General features: G+C 50.3%; 1 protein-coding gene across 4 annotated transcripts in view; it reads left to right on the plus strand.

Moving 5' to 3' along the window:
• kcnn2 (potassium calcium-activated channel subfamily N member 2) overlaps positions 1–12,775 on the plus strand; it is a 28,654-nt gene that overhangs the window by 11,671 nt on the left and 4,208 nt on the right. For 3 of the 4 annotated variants that reach the window (XM_076044914.1, XM_076044912.1, XM_076044913.1), the window contains exons 3-7: positions 3,388–3,806; positions 4,712–4,853; positions 4,941–5,051; positions 5,153–5,280; positions 11,193–11,262. In XM_076044914.1, coding sequence (XP_075901029.1) covers positions 3,388–3,806; positions 4,712–4,853; positions 4,941–5,051; positions 5,153–5,280; positions 11,193–11,262 — 870 coding nt within the window. The remainder of the gene's footprint in view (positions 1–3,387; positions 3,807–4,711; positions 4,854–4,940; positions 5,052–5,152; positions 5,281–11,192; positions 11,263–12,775) is intronic. The other variant, XM_076044917.1, reaches the window with a different exon arrangement.

Consider the following 12,775-nt stretch of genomic DNA (forward strand, 5'->3'; position numbering starts at 1 on the left):
TAAATTTACAATCTAGGCCACCGATCCCATTAGCCCTGCAGGTAGCGGGAAACAGTTTCTTGCCGCCATAATGAGAAATATCAAATGAAACTAAATGTGGACAAGATGGTGAGTCGCGGTTCCTTCCGCAGTGTGTGAGCTCAATACTCAAAACATTTGTGTTTCTCACTGGAATAAAAGGCTCCTGATGAAGCAGCATTTCCAGTGCAGTGCACATTATCAGGGCGCACAAATGATTCTCCTTCATTTCTAAATTGCAACTCGGACCACAAATTGTCGCCGGGGTGATTTGGTACGAAATTAGCGGTGAATTAGCGTTTGCCGAAATCTCTATTATGACCAGCGCCCCATTGTTTCAGTTAGCTTAGCATGCCGGCTGCTCTCCGTGCCTACAGTTTTTATTCTCCTCAGTTACTTAATTAACCAGGAGCTCAGTTGCACTTGTCATGTTGCATAGCATAGCGAGCCGTGCTGTGGCTCCAGAATTAGCGCACGTGATGCATTTAAATGCAAAGGGAAATTGTGCATGAAACACTCCGCCGCACAAAACCAGGGAGCTTAAATAGCCCAGAAATATGGAAAACGACTCCAGCGTTCCAGAACCTAAAAACGTTTTGGGACGATTGCCGCACCAGAGCTGCACTGTTATTTTTGTTCCGTGCTCATTTTTAGTCTTCGTTTGGAGCAAATCCTGCAGGATCACCTGAAAGGCGCCGGCTCGCAGAAGAAACTCATATCCCTGACTGCAGCTAACCTTGTTAATCATTTGCATACGGTCCCTAAGCCTAAAAATATACACTATATTAAATCCATCTCGCTGGCAGCAATGTGCAGCGGAGAAATAAAGTCAGTGGAAATCCAATCTGCACTCCATCACAGCTCCTCTGCCTAAAAATGCGAGCTTGTGAGCGGCGCACTTACTTACACGTTGCACATATTGGTACATGCACTTTTTTTTTTTCAAATCCTGCAAAGTCGCCTGCCGCTCTCCGATTCGTCGCCGTGCGTTTTTGGGAGAGCTCTCCCTCAAAAGTGTTAAACAGGTGCAGTCACCTCCTCCTCACCCCCACCCTCCACCTTTTCTCCTCCTCTGCCGCCGCCGTCGGAGCAGCTTCGTCTCTCTTGGCAACAGAAAAACAGCCGTCAGGAAAGCTGGAAGCCGTGTTTGCTGACTGCAGCGCTTTGTGAAATATCTACCGCCTTGGTTGCGATGGCCTGCACACGAGCGGCAGGACCTGGAGGTGATCTAGTGGTCGGAGGCGGAGCAGCCACTCAGGGAGATCAGCCTTCTGCGTCCAAATGAAAAAAAAAAAAAAAAAAGTGTGTGCTGTGGCGGGGGGTGGAGGAGGGGAGGGGAGTATTGTTGGACAAGTGTAGGAGCCGCCAGCGCAGGTGGATGGCATTTACTCCCCCTTAAAGATGAAATCCATGTGAGAGGAGCAAAAAAAAAAAAAAGAGGGAGAGATTGTGCATCTCTCCTGACTTTGAACGTGATCAGAGCAAATCAGCCGACGCTTGGTTTTTGAACGCTGTGGGCAGCGAATCATCTGGGCTGAAGATAAGCCTGGATGGATGGGATTGAAAGTGATGAAGAGGAAGGATGAGGCGGTGGAGGAGGAGGGGGGGAGGAGGAGGAGGAGGAGGAGGAGGAGGAAGAACAGAGGTGAGCTCTGAGTCGGAGGAACGTCCCACCTTCTGCTTCCACCAGATGCTCTCATCAGCGCCGAGGCTTTGAAGGTGGAAGGGGGCCTTTGTGCACGCCGACGCCTGTGTCACAACTTTTTGCCGTTTTGTTTTTTGTTGTGTGTGCGTGTGTGTGCGCGTGTGTGTGACCATGTGTGCGTTTGCATCTTTTGGTGAGATAAACAGACTCGGGGAAGGCGTTATTTTTAGCAGCGTTCAGAGAGTCTCCTCCTCCTCCCTCTGTTTTTGATGGGAGGTGATTAAATGATCTTGCCGCTGGCTACAGCGGAAAGTTTTAGTCGGTTATTAACGGAGATTTTTTTTTTTTTTCAAACAGTCAAATGAGTTGAAGAATCACAATCACCTTTATTTGACCGCTGTGGTGAATCTCGACTGTCTGTGCCCACTAGTGTCCCAGACTGTCCAGAGGAAAAAAAATCCCAAAGAGAGCAGAAACAAAAAACAAGGGAACCAAACTGCAGCTGTGACAAAGTGCAGATAGTGAATGTGCAGTGAGAGCAGAGCAGAGCAGAGCAGAGCAGAGCAGAGAAGACGAGTCTGATTTACAGCGCTGCCTGTAATTGCTTGCAAAAGTGCGAGTTAGATTTACATTCATGTGCTGCACGCGGCAACATGTGATCTGTGATTTAGGACGACGTCCCGCTCATTTTTTTTTTTGCTGGCGTGTGTGATTTAGAAACATAGCCTTTAAAATCCACACTCTGTTCAATACAGAAGAGGATGAGGGCCACAAGAAGAGAAAAAAAAAATCAAGATAGAATTTTTTTCCCCCTAAGTTTCCAATTCGAGAATAACGTTGAAATTTTGAGATTAAAGTTGACGTACGTCAACTTTTTTCACAAAATTTTGACTTTATTCACAAAGTATTGACTTTATACATGAAATTTTGTCTTTTTTACGTCAACTTTTTCACAAAATTTTGACCTTTCTTTTACACGAAATCTCAACTTGAAATTTGAAATGAAAATTTAATCTGAAATCTCCTTCCTGTATTATTTTTTTTCTCTTCTTGTGGCCCTAATCCTCTTTCGTAGTTCAATGACGAGACCCGTGCGACGAGTATTTTCTTCTTCTTTTTTTTTCTTTGAATGCATCTCGGCAGCAAGGACATGACAGCAGTGAACCGACAGAGTCGCCTCTTTGGGGCCATGAGGGCTCCTCAGACTTACCCTTGGACAAGTGTGTGTGTGTGTGTGTGTGTGTGTGTGTGTGTGTGTGTGTGTGTGTGTGTGTGTGTGTGTGTGTGTGTGTGTGTGTGTGTGTGTGTGTGTGATTCACCCCTGAGCCAGTGACTGCGTCCCCTCCCATCATCACAGTTATTCATTATCTTTCCACTGACTTTCTATGACTCCCCCTCCTTCCAGCTGTGTGCTGGATCAATTTAGTTTTATTGCAAATGACTTAAAAATGCACCTCACGCTCTCCCGTACGTACCGATGCATCATTTGACTTAAATGGGCGGAGGAGGAGGGATTTAAAAAAAAAAAAGAATCAGGCATCAGGCGAGCTGCTGACCTTCTTCAAACACGCGGCACAAAAACGTGATTTAACGAGCCGGCGGGCTCCTTCTGACTTATTGTGTAATGGGCTTTAATGATTTCCTGTAGATTGCTGTGTCACCCTGATGGAAATGTGAGGCGATTTCCAGCCTCCGCCGGCCTGACCGTGCTCCTCTCCTTGCAGTTATTTATGGTGGACAACGCAGCAGACGACTGGAGGATAGCCATGACCTACGAGCGCATCTTCTTCATCTGCCTGGAGATCCTGGTGTGCGCCATCCATCCCATCCCGGGCAACTACACCTTCACCTGGACGGCGCGCCTGGCCTACTCCTACGTGCCGTCCAAGACGGACGCCGACGTGGACATCATCCTGTCCATCCCCATGTTCCTGCGGCTGTACCTCATCGCCCGCGTCATGCTGCTGCACAGCAAGCTCTTCACCGACGCCTCGTCGCGCAGCATCGGCGCCCTCAACAAGATCAACTTCAACACGCGCTTCGTCATGAAGACCCTCATGACCATCTGCCCCGGCACCGTGCTGCTGGTCTTCACCATCTCGCTGTGGATCATCGCCGCGTGGACTGTGAGAGCCTGCGAAAGGTGCCCGGATCGCTTTTCTCACGCTTTGCTGCTCCGCACGCCGCCATGAAACATAGATAAGGCCTAAAAATAGACAATGTACACACACACACACGCATACTGTATATGCGCACGCACGTGCGTGCTTGCGTTGGTGCAGGGTAGGAAGATCTGCGGGGTCAGAGCACGGCTTCAGTTTTTCAAAACGCTCTTCATTCTTTTTCTTCACGTGTGTCACTCTTTATTGGGGCAGTTTGCAACTAAGAAAAAATTCAGTTGCACCTGTTCTCCACTCAGTGCTACGTCCTTGAATCCTCTGTTGGCATGGTCCAAATGCAAGTAACAGCTCTGGGATTTCGCAGAGGGGAAAAAAATTTGCCCAATGCTAATATTATGGAAGCCAGCCAAATTCATACAAAACTCATCCCCACACTAGCTGCGTTTCCGTGACAGTTTTTCGCAAAATAAAAGTGATCTAAAATTTCGACAAAGTACAATTGCGATTGCAGGTGTTTCCATTGAATTCTGTGAAGCGCATAAACCGTAATTCTCGTAAAGTCTCGTCCCCCGAGAATTTTCAGAATTCTTGAAGGATGTAATTCTTGTGAAATCTCCTCCCGCGTAAATGCGAGAAAAAAAAAGTGTTCCAACGTCGCTGTTTCAGGTGAAGTTGAATGGCTGCATCAACACCATGTTTTCTTCTCCCCCCTTAATATTTCCTTTTTAAATAACATTTCAACACACGGCCACGCTGGGATTCCACTGCTACAGGGATTCCGGTTGAATTCACCAGCAGGCTGACAATTTCTTTTAAATGTCACCAGAGTTTCCATGGACACGGCGGCGGGAAGAAAACACGGTTGCCTTTACAGGTGCACGCACGTGCGTACGACGCAACCAACCTGTGTTTAAAAATGTATTTGCAGGTATCACGACAACCAGGACATAACCAGCAACTTCCTGGGAGCCATGTGGTTGATCTCCATCACCTTCCTCACCATCGGATACGGGGACATGGTCCCAAACACGTACTGCGGGAAGGGAGTTTGCCTCCTGACCGGCATCATGGTGAGAGCGGAGTGAGTGAGACCCGCTGCTGGAGGATGTGATAAAGAGGTGTTGTTTTTGTGTCGTTTTGTGCTTGTGCTCCGACAGGGCGCCGGCTGCACGGCCCTGGTGGTGGCCGTCGTGGCAAAGAAACTGGAACTAACCAAAGCTGAAAAACACGTCCACAATTTTATGATGGACACCCAGCTCACAAAAAGAGTGAGATAAAGATCTGCTTTGTGTCTTATAAATCAGACAGTTGTGTGTCTGTGTGTGTGTGTGTGTGTGTGAACTTTTCGCCTCTACGTCGTCCCCCGCAGGTGAAAAACACAGCTGCGAACGTTCTCAGGGAGACGTGGCTCATCTACAAGAACACCAAACTGGTGCGCAAGATGGACCACGCCAAAGTCAGGAAGCACCAGAGGAAGTTCCTCCAAGCCATCCACCAGTAGGTACCGCCCACCTGACCTCTGACCCCACCCAAAGCCGCCCGCTCGCCCTCTAACGCCCCCTTTTCCACCCGGGCAGCAGGGCGTTCGCTCCGTCCGCCGACCAAAAAGGCGAACCGGAAATCTGAATTGTTTGACACCTGTAGCAAATGTCTGTGCCGGTTGACTTGACTTGACCTCTTGACCTTCCAGCGTGCGCAGGAGGGGGGAGAGGGGCGGGGGAGGGAGGGATCGGGACCACCACCACTGCTCCTGCGTCAGTAAACAAACGGTGGTAAAATATGCAGATTGCAGATGATTCCCCTGAGTCACCAGATGCTGCGCTGCTCTGTCTGTATTAGGGAAGAGCGTCAGAATCGTCTGGGTGAAAATTGGTTATTTTATCTGTCGGGGGGGAAAAAATAAAAAAGACAAAGTGAGTGAAATGCCGAGCGAGGATGAGAAACTGCCGCTGAGGTTGTCGGCCGTTCAGAAGCCAGAAGGTTTTACAGAGAGACGCTGGAAATGAAAAATTCTCTGCAGAATGAGATCGATCTCACTTCCTACTTCCTCTTCCTCCTCTACTTCCTCCTTCTGTTCTTCCTCTTCTTGCTTTCCTTCCTTCCTTCTTCCTTCCTTTCTTACTTTCGCAGTCAGACTGACTTTTGTGTGTCTCTCTGGCTGTGTGTCATGCCAACCAGCACACTTGGGTTTGTAAACCTCTTCCAGCCTCTGGTTGGGACACTGGTCCTGCCGCCTCGTGCAGCAGCTCCCTCAGGGAGTGATTTCTAACTCCGGGACAGCATCGATTTGTTTTTCTGCGTTTGTTTTTTTTCTCTTTTCTTTTCTCACACCCAGCCTGTGGCTTCTCCTGAAAAAAAAAAACGAAAAAACACAAAAACCGAAAAGAACTCTGAGTCACCACAAGTCAGCGCTGCTTTTAAAACAATCAGCCAGATGTCTAATGATTTTGTGCTTGTGTGGCTTTTTTTTTATGCTCCAGTGTCTGAAGGTGGAGGAGGACCGTCCTCCTTTCCCTCTGTGTGTTTATTTGCTCCTATGTGATTCTTTTCCCCTTTAAATCTTTCCTGTATGCATATGGTTCTTTATGGTCTCCTGTGTGCAGCTATGATTTGCTCGTGAATCTCTCTGCCTCCTGCACATTTGTGTTGTAAAGACGCCTGGATGTTTAATTACAAGGTCGAGTGACGCCCAAACCGGTCTGCTGCTGCTGCAACCCGCATCCAGATTTGTTCCCCTTTAATGGAGCTTTTTGTCTCGGTTGCCTTGTCGAGCCATTATGTCCTTGCCGTTGCGGTCGGGGTTGGGGGGGCGTCTGGGAGGGGGGGGGCAAAGCCTCGTGTCCACCCCTTTTATAGGACGAGGCGAATAATGGAAATCCCTCTGAGGAGCAGCTAAATCCATACGGAGCAGGATTCAGTGGCGGCGGGTGGGAGTGAAGGAGGGGAGGAGGGGAGTGAGGGATGGAGGGAGGGGGCGGGGGGGGGCCTGGGGCTCAGCGTGCAAGGGCGGCCGCTCAGCGTGGCGTCGGACAGGAAGTGGGGCGTCTCCTAGAGTTTACAGCGATGCCCCGAAGCCGAGTTGAGACAAACGGGAGGTACAGGAGAGTGTAGGACAGGAAGCCAGACAAAAAAAGAGAAACAGGCCTTCAGCCATCCTTGACCTGTTCCGGGAAAAAAAAAAAAAAAGAAATCGGAATCAGACTCGGCGCTGCAGCAGCTCCACATCCGTCTGTTGGAAAGGACGAGGAGGTGTGAAAGCAGCAGCTAAGGCGCTTTGGGCTGCTGTCCGTGTCGGCGAGTGTTGACACAACAGGAGGCCCGTCTTGATTTTGCCGCCTTTGCCGATAGCTGCAAACTGGCGTGGAGGAAAAGGAGGAAGAAGAGGAGGAGGAGGAGGAGGAGGCCGAAAAAAAAAAGAGGAAGACGAGGGATTAGCTTTGCAGAGCGAGCAGAGAGCAAAGCGGCAGGAAGCGGCGAGATAAGGCGGCGCAGGTGGCGGCGATGAGGGTTCCAGCAGCCAGACGCGAGCGAGCAGCAGCTGCAGTTGCCATCATGAAAATATGTTTTTGATCTGATGTTGTATTAATTCATTTGTCTACTTCATGTTTCCTTTGTTTTTTTGTTGTTTCTGTTGTTTTTTTTTCTTTTGTTTGTTTTTTTTTTGTCCCCTGTTTGTGTCGACAATAGAGCTCGAAAGTAAGTCTTCGCCTCACACGTAGTTTCTACCTTGCGACTGTTGTGTGTGCATGCCATGGAGAGCTTGCCTTCCAACCCACTAGTGTGACTTTGAGAGACGAGAAAGGAAAAAAAACAGACTGGCACTCCCTCATTCGATAAGTGAAATTCATTCGTCTGTTCGCACCGGCCGGTGAATCGTTTCTTTCTGAGATGCAGCAGTTTTTTTGTTGTTGGGTGTGTGTGTTTGTGTGTGTGTGTGTGTGTGTGTGTGTGTGTGTGTGTGTGTGTGTGTGTGTGTGTGTGTGTGTTTGTGCGTGCGTGCGCACATGCACGTGTGTGTGTTAATCTGAGGAGCATGTCGGTGTGATCAGACAGCCATTAGCCTCCTCCACTCAGTCTCGTTAATAACCAGCGCAGACACGACTCTGTGCCTGGAGACTGATACACGCTGCTGCACTTTTGCAAACACACCCGCAGATGTCGGACAGAGTGAATTTCAATTATCGGCGACAGAGGGTGGGGTTTTTTTTCCCATTTCTGCATGGATGTGATGGGAATCTTGATCTTTAATCAGGGAAGCCACTGATTAAACTCCAATCAGCTGTGCTCCCGCGCGCCGAAGGATGACGACTGGAGCCTGAGACGGACCTGCAGCGGCAGCAGCAGCAGCAGCAACACAGGAACAAGACTTTTAATATCCCTCACGTCTCGTTAGAGCGCTCAGCAGTCTCGCTGGCAGAAAAAAAACAGGGCTCTGGGTCATCTGTCGGCGCGCGGAACCACTGTTACGCCTGTTACTACATCCGCAGCCACATTTCCTTCCATTTCCTCCGTCGGATGACACGGTAGCTGGTGTGTTCAAGGCCGGCGGGAGGGGACTGGTTGGGGGGGGGGGGGGGGGGGGGGCTGGTGACACGTGGCTGTCATGCACGTCTGCGGCAAAGAGGAACTGACAGTTTTCCAGTTCTGAGGTCATTCGGTGTCGCAACCAGATGTCGTAGCAGGCGCGCAGCCAGTGATGGACCCGGGAAGGGCGGCGGTGGCAGTGTAGGCGGGCGGTGGGCAGCCTGGGTGGCCCAAACACAACTGTGCAAAATCCTATATTTAAAAAAGAGAAATAAATAAATTGTAATGTCAATAGCCATGACAATTAAAAAAAAGACATTGAATTCATAGGCTGTGTCCAAACTTTTGACTGGCAGTGTTCTTGTAAAACAAGGGATTATCCGATTAAAACCAAACTGCTCAAATATGTTGAATGAACCCCTTTAACAGCCTACGTCCAATCCTATGCTGGCAACTGTAATTCCGCTGGGATGAGGCTGGTTGCTCCAGTTCAGACAGTTGACCAAGCTAGCTCGCTAGCTAGCCGGCCCGGCGCTGTTTTTCTATCACAGGATGTGTCAGTTCCTCAGTTTGTCTCCTCCTTCTAGTTGATTCAGCTTTAGTTTTTTTGCTTTTTTTCTTTTTTTTTTTTTTTTTTTTAAGCCTTTCCAGTAGTTTTTGTAGTGGCCGAGCGGAAAGTACAGTTCCCCGCCGTGCCGAGCGGTGCGTTTGAAGCGATCACAAGTGTCAGGTTGAGTGTCTCAGTAGACGGCCCCCTGGGAACGCCGTCACTTCCCATCGGCCAGGTTGACGTGGGAGTGGCGAGCGAGGAGGGAGGTCGGGCGAGCGAGGGAGGAAGGTAACAAAGGGGAGGAGGTGTGGGAGAGGGTGGGGGGGGGCGGGGTGGGGAGTTAGCTGAAGCACGAGAGGCTGTTTGCCCTGTCCATTAAGTCTCGAAGACAAATTAGCATTTCGCTCGGCTGCGAGGTAAACGGAGGTCACGGCCAGACGAGAGGCAAGTCGGCAGCTGTTTGAAATATAGAGCTGCACTAAGTGAGATTGCCTTCAGTTTAGTGGGGGTATCGAAAAAGCTTAGCGAGGTCTTTTTTTTCCCCCTCCCACATGATGGATAGCGAGTAGACGCAGTGAAAAAAAGGAGAACTTCCTGCGAGGAGTGACGGCCGGCGCCCCCCACAACCCTCACTACTCCAGTTCTTCTCCTGGGGTTTTTTTTTTTTTTTTTCAGTCGCTCATTTTCCTTTCGACAACAGAAAAAGCCTGATTCAGTTGTCGGAATCCACAGAGAGGAAAACGCCACCTGTTGGAGGTTGTTAAGACGGACGTGTTAGCAGCCACAGCGGATTTAGAAACCCGGCCCTTTTCTTATCAGGGTTTTGCTTCCAACCTCCTGACGTGTAATTCGGGGCTTCGGAGGTTGTTTCTGACAAACAAGCACAAAGTCAGAAATCATGATTTCTGCTGCGCTATGACGGCTCGCACCACAAGAGGCATTTTTTTTTCTCGTCCTGACCGTTATGTTTTTTTTTTGTCTTCAGGGTTTCGCTCTGCGAGGTGCAGCTGTCAGGCCGCTCTCTTGCGCCCCCTCGCCAAAGCGTCAATTTTTAAATGCAGTGCCCTCGGCGCCCTCTATTGGTCACCTCCCCATCTCTCCCCATCTTATTGGTCATCTCGCCATCCGCCTGCCTGCAAACACGGCCTGCGCAGCATGACAATGGCCGTATCTCGGCTTATCGTCAGATCACTGTCATTAACCCCGAGAGGCTCCTCCCCAACCCCCCCTGTTCCTCCCCCCTGATCTTCGCCCTTCTTTGCCGTCAATCCACGTCAGACGTAATGATCGCCCCCCACCCCGCCGCCGCCGCCGGCCACCGGCTTTAGCCACTCTCAATTGGTATTCCGCTTAAAGCCGATGCTCTCGCAAACTTGACTCTGCCGCGCTGTTTGTCTTTGCATCAGGCCCCTCGGTTCTAATTTAAAATGCGTAGCTGATTCAGGCAGAAGGAAACAGAAGGGGGGCGGAGAAAACCCACTCCACTCTTTTTAATATCTGGGAACCACGTGCGCTCGACATGCTTACAATACTGCACACTTGCTGTTTTTGAGCCCCCGGAGACGAGGAGTAGGGGGAAAAAATACACAGTTTAGAGGCCTAATTAAACAGGAGGAGTGAATTATTGAAGCACAACGAGCAGAAGAAGTGTTGTGCCCTTTTACAGGCTTCACAGTTTGGATTCTTAGTAGTAAAAACAAAAGCACTCGCAAGTGAGCTGTGATTCTTTTTGTTTTGTTTTGTTTGTGATTCCGATTCCAATGTTTATTCATCGTAACTTTCACGTTTCCCTAAACCAACGTTTTATCCCCTTGATTTGTGAGCGCCGGGATTATTCAAAGTTGATGAGATCAGCCGCAGCCCCGCCGTGGGCGTGTTTTTTTTGTGTTTGTTTTTTTCTCCCTCTACGTGTCCGTGCGGCTCCACGTTGGTTCTTCCCGCTTCATTTCTGCCCTGACTCTCCTCCAGCGAGGTGGGTTGGTTGGGTGGGTTGGCTGGCTGGCGGGTAGGTAGGTAGGTAGCAGGCCTACCTTCCTCCACCCCAGCCCAGTCCAACCTTCCCCCTTTCCTCCCCTCCCACACCTCCCCCCTCACTTGCATGCGGCTCAATGAAACGGAGCGCCCCCCCCACCGACCTCCTCCTTTGCATTCTCGACACACATCCCCCCCCGTGCATGTCCTAGGAGTGCTCTCCCGTGTGGATGCCTTGTGTGTGCACAAAATAACGACGTCGCGCAAAATAAAAGAAGAAAAAAAAAAACGCAGTTGTGAACAAGCAAACAAACGTGCCGACGACGGCGTTGATTGACTGGGTTGTGGATGGTCTTGTGTTCAGATTGAGAAGTGTTAAAATGGAGCAACGCAAGCTGAATGACCAAGCAAACTCACTAGTGGACCTTGCAAAGGTAAGACAGAGCCACAGTCTCCTGCTGCATTGCACATGAAGACGCACCACTGATGTCCTGATAACTTCCCTCCCTACCTCCCTCCCTCCCTGTGTGTGGCTGACGTCCAATGCATGACCCCCCCCCCTCCCCCTCCCGCCCCCTCCTCCCCCACTCACGCAGCCACTTGTGTTCTCTCACGCTGATCAAAGTCTACAGGTGTCAAATAAACAGACAGGCAGTACCGCGGCTGTGTTTAAACCGTGAATGTGTGCGCCGGCTGTGCTTTCTCTGCGCTCACCTGAGATTCTCACCTCTCGGGTTTGAAACACAACTAATTTTTTATCCTTTGATTTGATTTTCTTTCCCCCTCCCAGGGTAAACCACTAGCCTCGAGGATGCAGTCGCCTGGAAAATAACACACTTCCCTCATGTGTCTGTGTATCTGCTGCAGTTTGTGTGTGTGTGTGTGTGTGTTTTGCATTGTTTCCTGTGTGTCGGTGAGAGCGTGTGTGTGTGTGTGTGTGTGTGTGTGTGTGTGTGTGTGTGTGTGCTTTTTTTTCTCCTGCTGTTGCCGCCGCCGCCGCTGCTGCACTGGTGCTGCACCGTATTCTCTCCTGTTTGTCTCCAGATGCACTAAACAGAAGTTGACAAACCTAAGGGAAAGACCGGGAAGGGTGCCAGCCTGACGCAGCAGAAAAACAGTAACCTGTGAAGGGAGACACACTGTGATCTGATGATTCAGCCAGAAGTGAGGCAGAGAGACAGAAAGAGAGAGAGAGTAAGAGGGAGAGAGAGAGTGGTCTGACATTCAAAAGTCCAAGGCGGTCGAGTCGGAGCCGGACCGGCGCGTCATGTGCGGCAGCAGCTAACGACGCTCCAGCTCAGTTGCCTCCTGCTGTAAAAAAAAAACAGCAGCGTGAGGGACGTGACATTGGGAGAGAGACAGAGAGAGAGAGAGAGAGAGAGGGGTGCACGAAGACCTGCCGCCGTAGGAGGGCAGTGTCGCCCCCCGGTGGGCAGAGTCGACTCACCCAGCGAACAGACCGTCGTCACTGGTGGCTGCGACGCCACTGCAGTGCAATGAGAAATTCCTCAAATTGCATTGTGTCGTGTGTCCCCCCCCAAACCAACCCTCCGCCCTCCACCCCCACCTCTCCCCATGCCAGGGCCATTATCTCTCCTCCAACCTGCTTTTCTTTTCTTTTCTTTTCACCATTTTTCTGTTGCCTCGTTTAACGCGGCCGCCGCACTCGTTGTGCCACCGGGGGGCAGAGTTCCAACTTCTGTGTCGCCCGCTTGGCAGATAGAACTGCAGTTTGGAATCGTCCCCTTTAAATCTGTCAGCCTCACTCTCCCCCAGCTGTGTCAGCCGTGGTCAGAGTGGAGCTGCAATAACCACGTGTGTCTGCGTGTGTGTGTGTGTGTGTGTGTGTGTGTCTGCGTGTGTGTGTGCGTGTGGACTGTATTCCTGCTGCATTGGTTTCATCCTTTATTTATGGTGTTTGCTCCCTTGTGGTTCTACAGGCCGCTG

Source organism: Nelusetta ayraudi, unplaced genomic scaffold (genome assembly GCF_046127955.1).
Source record: "Nelusetta ayraudi isolate G7.1 ecotype Tasmania unplaced genomic scaffold, CSIRO-AGI_Nayr_v1 ptg000083l, whole genome shotgun sequence".
NCBI lineage: Eukaryota > Metazoa > Chordata > Actinopteri > Tetraodontiformes > Monacanthidae > Nelusetta > Nelusetta ayraudi.